This window comes from Oncorhynchus mykiss, chromosome 17, assembly GCF_057628025.1.
Source record: "Oncorhynchus mykiss isolate SJ-2025 chromosome 17, ASM5762802v1, whole genome shotgun sequence".
NCBI classification, from domain to species: domain Eukaryota; kingdom Metazoa; phylum Chordata; class Actinopteri; order Salmoniformes; family Salmonidae; genus Oncorhynchus; species Oncorhynchus mykiss.
This window is the reverse complement of record NC_143038.1, coordinates 44,669,806-44,688,346: the sequence shown is the minus strand read 5'-3', so window position 1 is coordinate 44,688,346 and position 18,541 is coordinate 44,669,806. Positions and strand designations below refer to the sequence as shown.

The following is an 18,541-nucleotide window of genomic DNA, read 5'->3' as shown; positions in this document are numbered from 1 at the left end:
ATTTACTCCGTTCATTAATATAGGTCCTTATAAACCATTTACTAATCATTAGTTACGTATATTTATGAGTGGCCTCGTCTGAAATGTGTGCTATTTATACTTTATAAATGTTTTGAGTGACCAGTGGAATTTCTCACAAAAAGATGGACATGACATTGGTAGACGTTTCAGCAGTACCCGATGCTCCTTCAGGTCTCAAAATAGCCCAGAACAAATCAATGGTAAAAGAATAAGCACACAACACAGGATGTTAAAGGAAACATGTTGAACATTTAATTCACAAAACCTGTTGTGAAACAACTGTTGCAAGGGCTTAAGGAAGAGTTCTAATGTGAAAGTTTTGCTAATGTTGTCAACCTGGAGAACACAAACTAATCATTAAACATGGAGATGTAGTTACACACAACAGCTGTCCAGACCGGCCATTTTGTCTCGAGTGGATTTTTATTCCTTTATTCCTACTACTGAAATGTGATCTAGGTGGAGATTTTACATGTCTGATTTGCAGGTAGAAATGTTACATGTATAACATTTAAACACTTCCTGTGCTTCAGTCTTTTAACCGCAGACTATTTTCACACGTGGCTTTGTTTGGTGGCACCTTTACTGGGCCTCTGAAGGTAGTAACTCTTTAAACGTAGGTAGTAACTCTTTAAACGTAATGGAAAAATCATTTATTCAGATATTTATTTATTTCCTTACCTCATAAGCAGTCTGCTCTTAATCTCTCGTGGACAAATTCTGCTTGTAAACCGAAGAATCGTTCGAGACGGGATGGAATGCGTAGGATAAAGAGCAGCAGTAGTTCGGGTATTTGGGTTTTCATCACTGGATTATATGGACATCTGATTCACAAACACATTTTACCGTCTCTACCGGTCGCACCACTCAAAAGCTAGCAATAGAGCATTGCAAACATGGACATTTCACACCTCTCCATGTGCTACATTCACCCCTCAAATGTATTCAACAATGACCCTGGCGTTGAGCTGAGGGCAACTGTAAATTCAAATCACTATTCACCTCTGTAAAGGATGTCACACTGCTGAGTACCACTTACTCCTGATTTTGGTGCATACCGAGCTCGAACCAGGAACCTCTGCTTTACAAACACACGTGACCCTCCTCTCTCAAGCGTCTCTACCGGTCACACCACTCAAAACACACCAATTGAGCAGCACAAACAAGGACACTTAAGGCTATGGAGTAAATGTGAAATGCAAACCGGAACTCCCAAATTCTACACACGTATGGACCCAGAATTTAATCACGCAGGCGCAGCTGAACAAATGATGCAATATTTTATTTCTGGGTTAACCGAGATAGAGTACCACAGTATGAGTCGTTACACCCTAGCTGTCTTTTAGAAAAAAAATTTAAATAATGGCTGTGATTCGTGTAGGATCACCCTGGCATGACGTTTTGATAACCGTGTTATTATCTCTTGGACAAGGTGACTTTTATCAATATATTTGCCTGTATTTGCTCCCAAAAATGAAACGCTAATTAGCTGCTAATGTGGCTATCATAAAGAACTACAAATGCCATGATAATCTGGACAAGACTGCCGTATCGAGTAAGAATCTCTGGATTAACTATCTAATATTAGCTAAATGTAGTAATGAATACATTTCTTTAAATTCACAATTCTGTGAGATTTCTTGTGCAAGTTTTAAATTGACACAATACCTGTTAGCAAAGGTGTCAGTGAGAGATAACTTGCCAGAGCTTGCAGGGATTTGTAGTATTGCATGATGTATACTTTGATGCTAGTTATCATTTTCAAATCTGAGAGTAAATAGAGCCAAATATATTGATAAAAGTCACCTTGTCCGAGATGAATGATCTTATGAATCCTTGTTTAACACTATAAAAGTTGTTTATAAATCTGTGATTAGTTTACTAACATTTACAAATGTGGGAGTAATGATTACTAAATTATGAATTAACTATTTACTAATCCATTATAAATGCTTTATTACATTGAGTTATTATAAAGTGTTACCCAAATTCCTTCTATTATGTGCACTTATGCTTAATTGTCCACATGCCCATACTTACAGACATAAAAAATACATGTCATGTGTGTAAAAAATGTATTATCTTTAACCCCCTAAGGTCGACGTCTGCCCCCGGTGGAAATCTAATTAACGTAATAAAAATATCCCCATAAAATCTGTCAGTTTAAGCTACAGATATCGTTTTATTGCATTGGATGCGTCTCAATCCACCGCATCCACTTGATGCACTTCCACATCTACGATAAAAGGCGACAGAGCTAGAGTTTGTCAGACCATGAGGCATCCCGAAAATCGTTCTTCTCACAAAATCTTCTGTAACTTCCGAATGGTTTGGCCTAAGAACTATTATGACCCCTCTATGGAAAGGCCTCACAAGACTCGTCTGAAGGTCCCCCGGTACCAGCTGAAAAAATGTATATATGAAAGTAAATATGGAGACTGTTTACTGCCAAAAATAAGGGGTTAAATAACTCAGATGTAGTGGAGACACTTCAAAACAAACTTCCTTTACATTTTTTGGGGGGGGAGACTTTCTGTTCCATGTAGTGAGTCTGTTATTCAATGCATTTGGATGGGCTAATAGCAGTAAGGCCCAAAACATTTTTTCATCAAATAATTTATCTTTTTTATTTTAGTGGGATACTACAAGGGGTCTTACATTCTAAATGAAATAGCAAAAGGAATCTTTGTATGATCTTCTTAAAACAATTACATTGTGGGGCAAAAAAGTATTTAGTCAGCCACCAATTGTGCCATTTCTCCCACTTAAAAAGACGAGAGAGGCCTGTAATTTTCATCATAGGTACACTTCAACTTTGACAGACAAAATGAGAAAAAAAAATCCAGAAAATCACATTGTAGGAATTTTAATTTATTTATTTGCAAATTATGGTGGAAAATAAGTATTTGGTCAATAACAAAAGTTTATCTCAATACTTTGTTATATACCCTTTGTTGGCAATGACAGAGGACAAACGTTTTCTGTAAGTCTTCACAAGGTTTTCACACACTGTTGCTGGTATTTTGGCCCATTCCTCCATGCAGATCTCCTCTAGAGCAGTGATGTTTTGGGGCTGTTGCTGGGCAACACGGACTTTCAACTCCCTCCAAAGATTTTCTATGGGGTTGAGATCTGGAGACTGGCTAGGCCACTCCAGGACCTTGAAATGCTTCTTACGAAGCCACTCCTTCGTTGCCCGGGCGGTGTGTTTGGGATCATTGTCATGCTGAAAGACCCAGCCACGTTTAATCTTCAATGCCCTTGCTGATGGAAGGAGGTTTTCACTCAAAATCTCACAATACATGGCCCCATTCATTCTTTCCTTTACACGGATCAGTCGTCCTGGTCCCTTTGCAGAAAAACAGCCCCAAAGCATGATGTTTCCACCCCCATGCTTCACAGTAGGTATGGTTCTTCTGGATCATCCAAATGCTCTCTAGCAAACTTCAGACGGGCCTGGACATGTACTGGCTTAAACAGGGGGACACGTCTGGCACTGCAGGATTTGAGTCCCTGGCGGCGTAGTGTGTTACTGATGGTAGGCTTTGTTACTTTGGTCCCAGCTCTCTGCAGGTCATTCACTAGGTCCCCCCGTGTGGTTCTGGGATTTTTCCTCACTGTTCTTGTGATCATTTTGACTCCACGGGGTGAGATCTTGCGTGGAGCCCCAGATCGAGGGAGATTATCAGTGGTCTTGTATGTCTTCCATTTCCTAATAATTGCTCCCACAGTTGATTTCTTCAAACCAAACTGCTTACCTATTGCAGATTCAGTCTTCCCAGCCTGGTGCAGGTCTACAATTTTGTTTCTGGTGTCCTTTGACAGCTCTTTGGTCTTGGCCATAGTGGAGTTTGGAGTGTGACTGTTTGAGGTTGTGGACAGGTGTCTTTTATACTGATAACAAGTTCAAACAGGGGCCATTAATACAGGTAACGAGTGGAGGACAGAGGAGCCTATTAAAGGAGAAGTTACAGGTCTGTGAGAGCCAGAAATATTGCTTGTTTGTAGGTGACCAAATACTTATTTTCCACCATAATTTGCAAATAAATTCATAAAAAATCCTACAATGTGATTTTCTGGATTTTTTTTTCTCATTTCGTCTGTCATAGTTGAAGTGTACCTATGATGAAAATTACAAGCCTCTCTCATCTTTTTAAGTGGGAGAACTTGCACAATTGGTGGCTGACTAAATACTTTTTTGCCCCACTGTATGTTAGCTTAGAAGAATCCACCCCCTCCCCATCTTAGACCATGGTGGTCAGTGCCGTTTAACATGAAGGAGGCCGATTGTTTTTCATGAGCATGGCCTAATTTCTATTATAGCATAATGGATGACTCTCATTCATATTCCATTCACCCAGTTCAATGATGTATACCCATCATGAGGTTGCTACAACCTAGCCTATGAATGAACGTTTACAACGTAGGTGCACACAGGTTGAGAGACAAATTTGAGGCGACAGACAGTGACATTCAATACCGCTTTGCACACTCTTGCCTGCATCTAGCTGATATAGGATGTAATCATTTGTCCAACAGTTGCAAACAAGAGTTTCTATTGGACAAATTCAGGTACTTTTATCCCTGTTTTGTTTCATTTGCTTCTGTTTAAGAAACGTTTTTCAACAGAATCTGCAGAATGAATACACCCCTGACCACGCATAAACAGGGTTCACTCTCATAACAGCCATGTTGTATTGCTTATTTTCCCTTTGCCTGTGGACTTCAATGCACAACAAATCAGCTGTATGCGTCCAGGTGAGAAAACCTTTCCAAGCCAAACCTCTAACAGCCTACTTCGTTGTCACCATATTAGCTAAAGTAACGTCATAGACAGCATAGCTAATAGGACTAACGCGTTAGTAAACCCACTACAATCATGCAGTAACGTTAGCGTACAGTCAGTAAGCAGTTACACTGGCAGACCTCGGTGGCAATACATTTGTAATACCAAAAGCTTACCTTGACTTGGAAAAGTTAACGTTACTGTGTTGTGTTGGAAAGTCATAGCCAGCTAGCTAACATACCATCCCTCTGTTTGAGCAGGGTATTGTGAGCAGGGTGTTAAGGCTAAACTAGCTAGCTGCATTTGCTAGCTAAGTAGACCGTGGCGGTCTGTTATACAGAGTCTAGTTGATAGGTAATCGACTAGCCGGACTGTTCCCCGGACTCCGCGTGTAAGGATTTGTACAATGCATGACCAAGGCTATTGAACTTGACATTGGTGTCTGTCTTTATTCCTTTATCCAACATATCATACTTAAACATGGTATCAGAAGTGGCTCGAAAAACACAGTATAGGCGCAGTTACGTTCCATATGCGAACACACCGTTTCCTACTCCTAGTCACAACACTGATCAACTCGTTAGCTAGCTAGCTAGAATCACTACCTAACTCAATGTCTGAAGGCAAAGAAATCTCCTGTTCCATCGCTATGGCAGCGAACATTCCGCCACCAAATCCCATGATTCTCACAGGGGACTGGAATACTAATTGGGACAACTTCAGGGATGAATTCGAGGACTATGCGCTGGCGACCGGTCTACATGAGAAACCCAACGGGGTACAAGTGGCAACTCTGAGGAGTTTAATGGGCAGCGAATGCAGGCATATCTACCGGCACAATCACACCCTCACAAAACAGTAACAGTGTGATGCAAAGGCTATATTGGATGCATTGGAGAATTCCTTCAATCACGCCAGAAACGTAATTTACAAGCGGTTCGATTACAAGCTGCAAACAGGAAGAGGGGGAGTCAGTACACAACTTTGTAACCCGTTTGACAGAGAAATCCGGCACTTGTGAAAACGGGGGATTGAAAGATGAATTGTTTCGTGACAAAATAGTACTGGGAATTGCAAATGAAGTTACGCGTCGGCGTCTACTGAGAGAGAGAGAGGCTTAACATTAGTAACTGCCATTGAAATGTGCCGCACTGCTGAAGTCACTGACATGAGAATGAGAGCAATGGAAATCGAAATCCCACGCTCCAACGTTGATACTGTTCACGCTGTTGCTAGGCAGACATTCACACAAAACCAATCGAGGCAGAGAAATTCACCACGAACAGTGAACACAGAGCCCCGTAGCATGTAAATACTGTGGGAATACATACACACGTGGCAAAGAGCACTGCCCTGCCTACAGAAAACCATGCAGAGCTTGTGGAACTAATAATCACTTTGCAAAAGTGTGTCACAAAATAAAAAGAAGGGTGAGTGAGGGCAAGATTCACTGTGTTGATGATGTCACTCAATGTTCAGAGCTGAATAGTGAAAGTGACATTTACATGCATGACAAAATCAATCTGGCACCTGACACACATATTTTGCCCAGCGATACTAAACTAAAGCTGTACTCAGGAGAGCTAATGAGCTCTATAGGCACCTTTGGGACTGAATGTGTTATTCGGGCACGCAAACACAAGCAGGAGTTTGAGATTGTGAAAACCAGTCAACATCCTCTCCTCTCAGGCTCTACATGCGACCGCCTGGGACTGATGCAGTTCACTGTACCAAATGACCTGCACATTGTGGATCATGTCCAGCATGGACCCCTGTCCAAAGAACAACTACTCAGCAGATATGACGATGTATTCAACATGCCCGTTGAATCAGTGCCTGCGGAGGTACACTTTGAAGTGGATGAGAGCATCACTCCAGTCCAGTGTGCTCCTCGCAATGTGCCCATTGCAATGAAAGTGGCTGTGAAGGCACAGCTGGACAAGTATGAGGCCGATGGCCACATGACATCTGTGACTGAACCAACCGACTGGATCAGCAATATGGTCATAGTGAAAAAAATATAAAAAATAGAAGCTGTATAGTCTGCATCAACCCAAAGCATCTGGACCAAGCACTGAAACGATCCCACTACATCATGCTGACACTAGAGAATGTCCTCTACAAACTTCCCAAGGCCAGGATTTCACCTTGGTGGATGCCCGAGATGCATTCCTTCAATGCAAGCTGGACGAGGAAAGCAGCTTCATGACTACCTTCTGGGCCCCATGGGGTCGGAAACGCTGGCTCAAGCTCCCGTTTGGTGTTTCAGTGGCGCCTGAGATATACCAAAGCAAGCAGCACGAGTTACTGGCTGGGCTCAAGGGCATTGAACCCATCGCCGATGATGTCCTGATCGTAGGCTGTGGTGACACCGACGAAGAAGCAGAACGCGACCACGATGTGAAGCTCCTGGCACTGATGGAGCGCTGCTGATCAGTTAAGCTTTGTCTTGGCCTGAAGAAGCAGCAGTTCAAGGTGAAAGACGTCCACTTCCATGGCCACAGTCTCTCGGCAAAAGGCCTGAAGCCGGACCCAGACAGGTCCGAGCAATCTTCGACATGACAAACCCGTCTGATGCACAAAAAAAAAAGAGTACAGCATCTCATCGGTTTTGCAAACTATCTTGTAAAGTTCATGCCACACCTATCAGCAGTCTGTGAGCCTCTGCGCCGGTTGCTGGACAAAGACACACCATGGCACTGGCTACCCAAGCACGAGGCCGCAGTGCAGGAGATGATATCTCTGGCTTCATCCATGCCAGTGTTGCGCTACTACGATGTCACAAAGCCTGTCACAATCCAGAGCGACTCCAGCCAATGGGGACTTGGATGCTGCCTTATGCAGGAAGGACAGCCCATTGCTTTTGCCTCGAGAGCGCCCACGCCTACTGAACAAAACTATGCACAAATTGAGAAAGAGTGCCTCAGCATCGTCTTCTCCTGCCAGCGATTCCATCACTACTTATATGGTCGAGAGCTGGTCACCTCTGAAACTGACCACAAACCACTCATTGACATATTCAGTAAACCTCTCCTCAACATGCCCAAAAGGCTTCAAAGCATGCTCCTGACTCTGCAAAACTACAGCCTGAAGGTCATTTACAAGCCAGGACCAGAGATGTACATCAGCGACACACTGAGCAGGGCAACAGCACAATGTACAGGCAGAGGCACTGCCTATCAGCGGCAGGCCATCTGTTCGCTACAGTGGGAACAACAAGACGTTCAACAGATCAATCAGGCAGACGTCACAGATCACCGCCTAGACCAGATCAGGCAACACACTGACAAGGACGAACACCTACGGTCACTGAAGTCCATGGCTCTCGCAGGTTGGCCATACCTGAAAAAGGAGACACCTTTCACAGTGAGAGAATACTGGACCTTTCGAGATGAGATCAGCGTGAAAAATGGCGTCTTGTTCAGAGGTCAGAAGGTCATTATACACTCCAGTCACGTCGCATACACTCCAGTCACGTTGGAGGTGACACATGCTACCGCCAGGCTCATGAAACATTATACTGGCCAAACATGCAAGCAGAAATTAAATACTTTTTCAGCAACTGTACCACATGCAACGAGTACGCTCATGAAAAGCAAAAGGAAACCATGATGTCACACAAACTGCCCACAAGGGCCTGGCAAATCATCAGCATGGACTTATTCAGCCCCAGACAAAAGGACAATCCTCTCATCGTTGATCACTACTCTGACTTTTGGGAAATTGAACTGCTCCCTGACTTGTCTGCAGAGACGGTCATAAAGTGCTGCAAGGCACAGTTTGCAAGGCAAGGTCAGCCTGACAAGGTAATCACGGACAATGGCCCACAATTCACTGCACAGTTCAAGCGTTTCGCCTCAGAATGGGAGTTTGACCACGTGACCTCCTCTCCAAGACACCCAAAAGCACATGGCAAGCCAGAATCAGCTGTCATGATTGCAAAAAAACTGTTAAGCAGGGCCTTGCGCGACAGCAATGACCCATGGAAAGCGATCTTACAGTGGAGGAACATACCCAACGAAAACATGGACAGCAGCCCAGCACAACACCTTCTGTCCAGACGTCTGAAGACTACCATCCCCGTAGCTAACAAGCTATTTGAGACCTGCGTCATGGTTGGCGTCACAGAAAGCAGCTCGCTAAGTGCTTCTACGACCGGACTGCTCGAGACCTACCAGAGCTGGAGGTGGGTGAAACAATAAGGATGAAACCGTTGCCAGGAGACCACACAGGACTTTGGAGGCTTGGCACGTGCCTACAGAGAGTTGCACCACATTCTTACCTGGTGGGTGTTGGTGGCTCCCTCTATCGTCGCAATCGGGTAGACCCTCGCTGCGGGCCCCGGACTGGGCACCCTCGCTGCAGGCCCCGGACTGGGCACCCTCGTTGCCGTCCCCGGACTGGGCACCCTCGCTGCTGGCCCCGGACTGGGCACTCTCGTTGCGGGCCCCGGACTGGAGACCGTCGCTGGAGGCTCCGGACTGGAGACCGTCGCTGGAGGCTCCGGACTGGAGGCTGTCGTTGGAGGCTTCATGCCATGGATCATCACTGGAGGCTTCATGCCATGGATCATCACTGGAGGCTTCTTGCCATGAATCCTCACTGGAGGCTTCGTGCCATGGATCATCACTGGAGGCTTCTTGCCATGGATCATCACTGGAGGCTTTGTGCCATGGATCATCACTGGAGGCTTTGTGCCATGGATCATCACTGGAGGCTTTGTGCCATGGATCCTCACTGGATGCTTTGTGCCATGGATCATCACTTGAGGCTTCGTGCCATGGATCATTACTGGAGGCCGGGTGCGTAGAGCTGGCACAGGGCTTACCGGGCTGGGGAGACGCACTGGAGGCCTAGTGTGTAGAGCTGGCACAGGGCTTACCGGGTTGGGCAGACGTACATGAGACAGGGTGCGCGGAGCTGGCACAGGATATACTGGGCCGTGGAGACGCACCGGAGGTCTGGAGCACAGACCTGGCACAACCCATCCTGGCTGGATGCTCACCCTAGCCCGGCAACTGTGGGGGCGCTGGAACAGGACGCACTGGGCTGTGGATGCGTACCGGCGACACAGTACGTGTAACCGCAAAGCATGGTGCCTGAAGGGTCACATGCTCCTCAAAGCGACTGTCTTTCTCCAGACTCCAACCCCTCCAAACTCTTTCGTCCCTCTCCACTGCCAAAAACTCCTCGCTCAAACGGTCTAAAAATTCCTCCTCGGTCTCGGACTCACCCCTCAGCACCGACGCCTACGTCATCTGCCCCCCCCCCCCCCTCAAAAAAAATACTTTGGGGCTGCCTCGCAGGTTTCCGTTGTGTCCTCTCCTCCTAACCACACTGCTTGGTCCTTTGGTGGTGGGTAGTTCTATCACGGCCGTTGAAAGAAGTGGACCAAAGTGCCAACAAAAACACAAATTCAAGAAACAACCGTGAAGCTTACAGGGCTAAGTGCCACAAACAAAGTTAACTACCCACACTGAAGGAGGGAAAAAGGGCTATCTAAGTATGATTCCCAATCAGAGACAACGATAGACAGCTTTCCCTGATTGAGAACCATACCCGGCCAAAACATAGAAATAAAGAAACATAGAAAACAAAACATAAATTGCCCACCCCAGATCACACCCTGACCTAACCAAATAGAGAAATAAAACGGCTTTCTAAGGTCAGGGCGTGACAGTTAAGGAGTCTAGTTGATAGGTAATCGACTAGCCTGACTGTTCCCCGGACTCCGCGTGTAGGGATTTGTACAATGCATTAACAAGGCTATTGAACTTGACATTGGTGTCTGTCTTTATTCAACATATCATACTGAAACACGGTCTACGCACTCCACACTGCTCTTTCCCACCTGGACAAAAGGAACACCTACAGTATGTGAGAATGCGGTTCATTGACTACAGCTCAGCATTCAACACCATTGTGCCCTCAAAGCTCATCACTAAGCTAAGGACCCTGGAACTAAACACTGCAACTGGATCCTGGACTTCCTGACGGGGCACCCCCAAGTGGTAAGGGTAGGCAACAACACGTCTGCCACACTGATCCTCAACACTGGGGCCAGTCAGGGGTGTGTACTTAGTCCTCTCCTGTACTCCCTGTTCACCCACGACTGCGTGCCAAACACGACTCCAACACCATCAAATTTGCTGACGACACAACAGTAGTAGGCCTGATCACCGACAACGATGAGACAGCCTATAGGGAAGAGGTCAGAGAACTGCAGTGTGGTGCCAGGACAACAACCTCTCCCTCAATGTGAGCAAGACAAAGGAGCTGATCATGGACTACAGGAAAATGCGGGCCGAACAGGCCCCCGTTAACATCAATGGGGCTGTAGTGGAGCGGGTCGAGAGTTTCAAGTTCCTTGGTGTCCACATCACCAACGAACTATCATGGTCCAAACACATCAAGACAGTCGTGAAGAGGGCACGACAATCCCTTTTCCACCTCAGGAGACTGAAAAGATTTGGCATGGGTCCCCAAATCCTCAAAAAGTTCTACAGCTGCACCATCGATAGCATTCTGACCGGTTGCATCACTGCCTTGTATGGCAACAGCTCAGCATCTGACCGTAAGGCGCTACAGGGGGTAGTGCGTACAGCCTACTACATCACTGGGGCCAAGCTTCCTGCAATCCAGGACCTATATAATAGGCAGTGTCAGAGGACAGCCCATAAAATTGTCAGAGACTCCAGTCACCCAAGACCCCCCCCTCCATTTGTTTTGTACACTGCTGCTACTCAGTGTTTATTACACAGTCACTTCACCCCTACCTACATGTACAAATCACCACAACTAACTGTACCCCCGCACACTGACTCGGTACTGGTACCCTGTGTATATAGCCTCATTATTGTTATGTTATTGTGTTACCTTTAATTACTTTAAATTTTTTACATTAGTTCATTTGGTAAATATTTTCTTAACTCTTCTTGAATTGCACTGTTGGTTAAGGGCTTGTAAGTAAGCATTTCACGGTAAGATCTACACTTGTTGTATTCAGCAAGTGACAAATAATGTTTTGATTTGAAGTAAGTGAAACTGAAAGTGATGGAGAACATTTCATTCACGCTGCAAGAGCTCTGATAGGCTGGAGGACGTCCTTCGGATGTTGTCATAATTACTCTGTAAGTCTTTGGAAGGACCTGAGAACCATGAGCCTCCTAGGTTTTGTATTGAAGTCAATGAATGCAGAGGAGGACGGAAGCTAGCTTTCCTCTGGCTACACCATGATGCTACCCTACGGAGTGCTGTTGAGGCTACTGTAAACCTTCTTTGTAAAATATTGTGTTTTAATCAGTTATTTGGTGACTTAATTATATTTAGTTTAGTTTTATAGAAATAGGATAACTTTTTGAATGTTTTTTTATTTTTATTAAATTCACTGAAGAGGATGGTCCTCCACTTCCTCCTCCGAGTAGCCTCCACTGTGACAAGGCTAAGACTCTTATGGGTTAAAAACCAATAGTTAACAGTAATCTGCAGAGTTCTAGTAAGACATGACAGGAGTCTCTATGGCTGTAGGATGTAGGGGGGCGCTAGGAGACATCACTCACCAGGATTTTAGGGGTAGAGCGCATGGGCTCCTCCTCTTCGGGTACAATGCGGATGTAGAAGACAGCAGGGAAGATGAAGATGAGGCAGGGGGCAGATGTGGCACCTGAGGGAGGAGAGGATAAAAACACTCTGTAGCCATAGTGTCAAATAACAAGATCTACAGAACCGTAGAATAACAAGAGCCCAAATTAACAGCGAGGAAGTAGCCTAGCGATGTCAGGAAAGTCACCAAAAAGTATCCTTTGTCTCCCTGACTGCCAGAATGACACCAGCAGAAACAAGAGATTCCATTCTAAAGGCTTTATTGGGATAGAAAGTGTTGAAGTTAGCGTTAAACACAACAGATTACTATTCACCCAACAATACTCATGAAACTACTCAGAGTTGGGACAATAAGGTGCTAAAACTACAGCATACATGTAAAAATATATCCATTATAATCCTTGATGAAAGGATCGAACATTTCAGTTTCTTCGATCATAAGACTTTATTATTCCTGAGGTGATTTAAGAGCTTTCCCCTAAAATGTCTCCAAATCTGTAAGTACATTATTACGGCTTAGGGGTTAATGCATAGGGGATCAAATGGTCTAGGGTGAAATGTAAGAGGCTATGATCATCACTCTGCGAGGACCCCCCAGTTTATTGTAAGGTAGCCGAGGGCAACTAGACCTCCATCTGTCTGGACAATGATATTTCCTCTTAGCAAAGTCACAATGACAGTGCAGAAAGTTATTATGCTTTATTACATAAAGGTTCAATTTTCACCTAAATTCCTAAGCTTTTACTTACAGGCAGGTGTGCCCTTTTGTGTTCAATGAGGTACAATTCCAGGTAGCCTTGTGTCTGGAGGCATACGTTCTAGAGATGTGCATTTTTTAAATTCCTACCGATGATGCCGAAGATGCCCAGGATGTTAGGGGCGAAGATGACCAGCATGTTGATGAGGGTGAGCAGGGTGACAGCAATGGCAATGTGGCGGGGCCAGTAGAATGTCTTGTTGGGGAAAAACAACTGCTGGATGGCTCTCCTTACCTGAGAAGACCACAGGGAGAAAAGCACAGTTACAACACTATTCTTATTCACAGACACACACTTTCATCAAAGAGCAGAAACTCACTGCTTTAATATAGTAATATGCTGTTTTAACAGATGCGTTTGTCCAAAGTGACAGTGACAGACATGCTAAGTATACATAGTATACATCTTTACTTCTAGACATACACAGTTTCATTGAGCCAGACACATTGTTTGTGATAAGAGGTAAAACTCACAGGGAAGAGCACTATGGGGACGGTGAGTGTGACAGCGGTGAGCACGGCCAGACGGACACAGAGGATCAGGGTGTCGTAAGGGTCCAGACGGCTGTAGGTGTGCAGCAGCTCTGACTCCACCTCACCTATAGGGGGCAGACACACAGGAGGAGGGCTTAGCGAAGCATCAATAACCACCAACTCCAGAAAGAGCAGAAAATGTATTACAAACGATATGCAACATATCATCATCACATCAATGTTTTTCCATCAGAAGGCAAAAGAAAGTCTGGCTTATATGTTACATGCTGCTCCCCTTTGTGCTTGGAGCCTTATATTGAAATATACTACAGTAATATACTGCTATGATTGTGCTTATAACAATGTCATAGAGTAGAATCACTGGCATATTACAAATTGGTCTGATATGAGCTACGGCCACCAGGAGGAGCAGTTACTTCATAATGATTCTCTACCACTTTAAAAACAGCCTCTGAAGCCTAAAAGAGCTTTGTCCATGCAAATGAATGGCAAACGTGAGAAGTGGCTTTGTGTTAGCGAACTGAACTAGCCTGAAGCTCATGTAAAATGGGCCTGGGGGTAGCATTATAATGACATGGAGGTGAGTGGGCCTCACCATAGAAGGTCAGGTATCCAAACAGAGCAGCCAGGAAGTACATGGTGTACATGACTACAATGGAGATGTTGGACACATGCTGCATCCTTTGCTTGGTTGGGCTGAAATCAGAGAATATTGGATGATGTGATGTCACACACGCTTACACACACACCACACACACACCAATATGCCCACAAAAAAAGGCCAGTTTGAGCTTTAGGGCATTTTTGATTTGTTTGAGGGTTACATAAGATCCAAGAATCTTACAAAGGAATATTATATTGTGGCTGAACACATGTCAGATTGATCTAAAGTAGGATGATTATTCAGATTATCACCAGGCTAGCCATGCGTATTTACACATTACTGAGAATGCAAAGCAGTGTGCTATATGACACTGGCATATGAGTAGCCAAGCACAAAGTTGACATAATGATTTTCCTATCTGCAGGATGACTGAACTGAATTAAAGGGTCCGATAGTAAACAGCAACAATGTTGCATCCTGGGAAAGTGGGGCACCTACTTTTTGAGCTCGGTGTAGATGGGCAGGACCTCAGGGTGGCACACAAAGGCAAACGCCAGGATGGGGATGGTGTAGGCAGTCTGGAAAACAATTGACTGTGAAGTCCCCATGGATACGGTGGCGCCAGCCCCAACCCTCTTACCACCAACCTAGTGTTTTACTGGCCATTAGGGCCTTGTAGCACACATCACACAGAGCAAATTATTTCCTGTGATTAACTTGGACCTGGCTACTGACCAACGTTTAGCCTGCTTAGGGATGCCTGGGCCATAAGTATATCAGCAGGAAGGACTGGTCTAACTACCTGGGGCGACTTGGGAAATCTAGTGCATCTTTAGGGGATGCTGATTATGGGTTTGTAAACACTAGTCAATAATCTACTGCTAATTCCCCAGTTTATGACTGACTACACAGGACTACAACTGTACTGTTACTAATAGTACTGCATAATATGAATATCAAATACAATTGTATTTGTCACATGCGCCGAATGCAACAAATGTAGACTTTACAGTGAAATGCTTACTTATGAGCCCTTTCCCATCATTGCAGTTAAAAAGTAAGAAAATTAACAAATAGATTAAAAGAAAACAGTAACACAATAAAATAACACAATAAATGAACAATAACAAGGCTATATTCAAGGAGTACCGGTACCGAGTCAGTGTACTGGGGTACGAGGTAGTTGGTGTCACGGATCTTTCATTACACACACCTGTCCCCATTTCCCACTGATTAGTAGTTGTATAAGTGTGCCTTTTGGTTTCCATTGGGTGGTCGATTATTGTTACAATGTCCGTTGGTGCGTGAAAGTACCTGTGCTGTGTGTTTTAGGCTTTCATGTCCTTGTGGATTGCGCAGGTGATTACAGGTCTCGTCCCGTGTGTTAATCGTTGTGCGTGTGTGTTATTTATTTGAGGTACTCCTCGCTCTTTTGTTTTGGGTTTCTACACTGTGTTTTGTTACGTGTTTCTTTGGTCTTCGTTCCCCGCGTCTTTACACGGCACACCGTCATTTGGGCTTAAAAATAAAACTATTACACATTCCTGCGTCTGTCTCCCGATCCGTCATACCAACGTGACAGTTGGATTGATTGATTGAGATCAAATGTACAGGTTTGGTTAGGTGACTGATTTAAGTACACTGTAACTTATCTGCACTCTTAAAAAATAGGGTTCCAAAACGGGTCTTTGCGGAGGGATAGGGTTCTACCAAAATCCGTTTTGATCAGAAAAAACTGTTTTGGAATACAAGGGTTCTATGTAAGGTAAAGGGTTCTACTTAGAACATTTACCATCCTAAGAACTGTTTTTGGAAGAAAGGGTATAGAACCATATATAATATCTCCCAGCATGCTCTATTGCAGGGAGATTTTCAGAATTATTTGTTTTACTATAATACCTGTGTTTTTGCATGTACATTGATTGGTTGATTAATATTATGCTACACAAAGATAAATAACATACAGATTTCTAAACTAATCCATTCTGTTAATAATTTAATTTATTGCACCCATTACTGAGATGGTTGTTCCAGTTTAGATGACTGAGGTAGTCTCAGTGTTCAATTGTACCTACCCTGGCAGAATGGAGACTGCGGGTAATTAACAATTTGACTTGTTGGATGTCCAAACTGGCTGGATTCCAATATGAATTACACATCACTTTGCCAACCAGCACAATGTGACTTTCAGGCATGATGTGGCCTGTAAACCAGGAGAGTCCTAACACCACTGTGTTAGGGTATAACTAAGCCCTCAAAGAAAGGACAAATTATATATGTAATGTATTGTCATAAATATATTTTTTTATTTAACTCGGAAGTCATTAAATAGTTTAGAATGTAATTTTAAAGGCTAATAAGGCTGGTAAACCCTTCATAGATGGTTCTAGGAAGAATCTTTAGATGATAAAATTGGTTTTGATAGAGGGTTCTAGGTACAACCATATAGATGGGGTTCTTTGAAGAACCCTACATACATAGAGGGTTCTACCCAGTACCAAAAAGGGTTCCCTTATGAGGACAATCCAAAGAACACTGTATGGTTATACTCAGCACCTTTTTTTCTAATAGTGTGTATGTTACCATAAAACAATGTACAGTATGTTATCGTAAATTCCAACAAAACTTTAGCTTAACAGTACATTACTGTAAAGTTTACAGTAATGTACTGTTAAGCCAAAGTTTATTTGTAATTTACGTAACTGGCTGCCAGCAAGGTACCCTCAAAACAACAGGATTGTTTTTACAGTGTAGCTGCAGAGTACTAGCTAAAGAGATTGTCATAGTAAGACATGAGAAAGACTGAGCCCCAGAAATGCCAGGCCTTCCTCATCAGGGCCATTTCCCCAGAGTTGGCCCACAGAGAGAGAACTGTTACAGTCTGTGATGCAGTGCCAGAGAATGACGTGAGCCCCCGAGTGGTTCTACTCTCCAGTCAGACAGGAGCTGACATCTCAGTCTGGGAATACTGGGAGACCATTGGGAGGCTGAGCCCTAACCTTTACATGATGGATGCTCCTATTCCCTCCTATTCAGACCTATTACTCTTTCTGGAGCACACGGGTCTGATTAATACATTGTGATTCAACAGAGTGGGATTGTTCATAGCGCAAACAGGCTAGTGGGTCATCTGTTTTTTCCATTGTCATTACCAACATGTTAAATATTTTCTTGAATACCTGTGATGGAAAGGATGGGCTGATGGAGTTGACTGTACAGGAACTCACCTGTGAGTTGAGGTTGACCATTTTGGGAACACAGGCTTCGTTGTAACCTGTGTCGTTGGTAACAGCAGTCACACTGGCTGTGCTGTTAAAGACAAAGTCTACAAAGGGACAGAGGGTATGGAACTTCTTATAGATGACCTGCAGAGAGGAAAGAGGAGTTGGCTGGATGAGATGAGTAGTCTGAAGGACATGGGCCTGCATACATAACAGCACAGTACACAAAATCAAAACTAGGTCAGACACACACACACACACACACACACACACACACACACACACACACACACACACACACACACACACACACACACACACACACACACACACAGAGAGAGAGACCAACGTGGTCTGAAACTGCAGGGTACAAAACTTGTCCACAGAAATCTGAGAGAGAGGAAAATTAAAGAGGTTGAACCTCAGATCTCTGACTGATAGTAGACTAAGCTGGGTGTAGTGATTTATTTGCTTTTTCTGCAAGAGTGCAAAAACGAAGATTACTGCAGATTTGAAAAATATAACTTATAACCTGAGATCTGTGCACAGAACTCTGACATGTGCAAAAACCATCAATTCAAGTCAATGGAAATCCATTAGTCAGGATTTGGACCATTATGAGAGCACTGCAACACATGGAGGCCTATACTGTAGCTGTGTATAACAGTGCATACCGAGATGAGGAAGAAGACCATGCAGGTGAGGGAGAAGCCACTGGTGTAGCCCAAGTACCCTGAAACAACACAGAGACACTTCATCAGAACTATTCACATCAGACATCACACTCTCACATCCTCTGGCAAATGGGGATGGGGCGTGGGAGGTTAGAATGACTCTCTTATTTCCGTCATGTTTAATATTTTCTCCCAATGCTAATTACAGGGAACACATACAAACATTCGCCTGTTTCAAGACAATGTGTTTGGGCTTGAGATCATAAGCGTGTTTGTTCTTAGAGTGCCTAGAGAACTAGACTGAATAGGACTGGAGTACTGAGAGCTGCAGCTCATTACTGGGCTCCGGTAGCATGGACTCTCTCTCTCTTTCCTTTCTCT

The 18,541-nt window shown here is 44.2% G+C and overlaps 1 protein-coding gene across 4 annotated transcripts in view; it reads right to left on the bottom strand.

Moving 5' to 3' along the window:
• Positions 1 to 18,541, bottom strand: part of LOC110494279 (sodium-coupled neutral amino acid transporter 3) — an 80,044-nt gene that overhangs the window by 6,672 nt on the left and 54,831 nt on the right. For all 4 annotated transcript variants that reach the window (XM_090205699.1, XM_036950364.2, XM_036950365.2 and 1 more), the window contains 7 exons: positions 18,161 to 18,219; positions 17,493 to 17,630; positions 14,764 to 14,843; positions 14,257 to 14,357; positions 13,641 to 13,765; positions 13,257 to 13,401; positions 12,367 to 12,470 (listed from right to left, as the gene is read on the bottom strand). In XM_090205699.1, the coding sequence (XP_090061825.1) occupies positions 12,367 to 12,470; positions 13,257 to 13,401; positions 13,641 to 13,765; positions 14,257 to 14,357; positions 14,764 to 14,843; positions 17,493 to 17,630; positions 18,161 to 18,219 (752 nt within the window). The remainder of the gene's footprint in view (positions 1 to 12,366; positions 12,471 to 13,256; positions 13,402 to 13,640; positions 13,766 to 14,256; positions 14,358 to 14,763; positions 14,844 to 17,492; positions 17,631 to 18,160; positions 18,220 to 18,541) is intronic.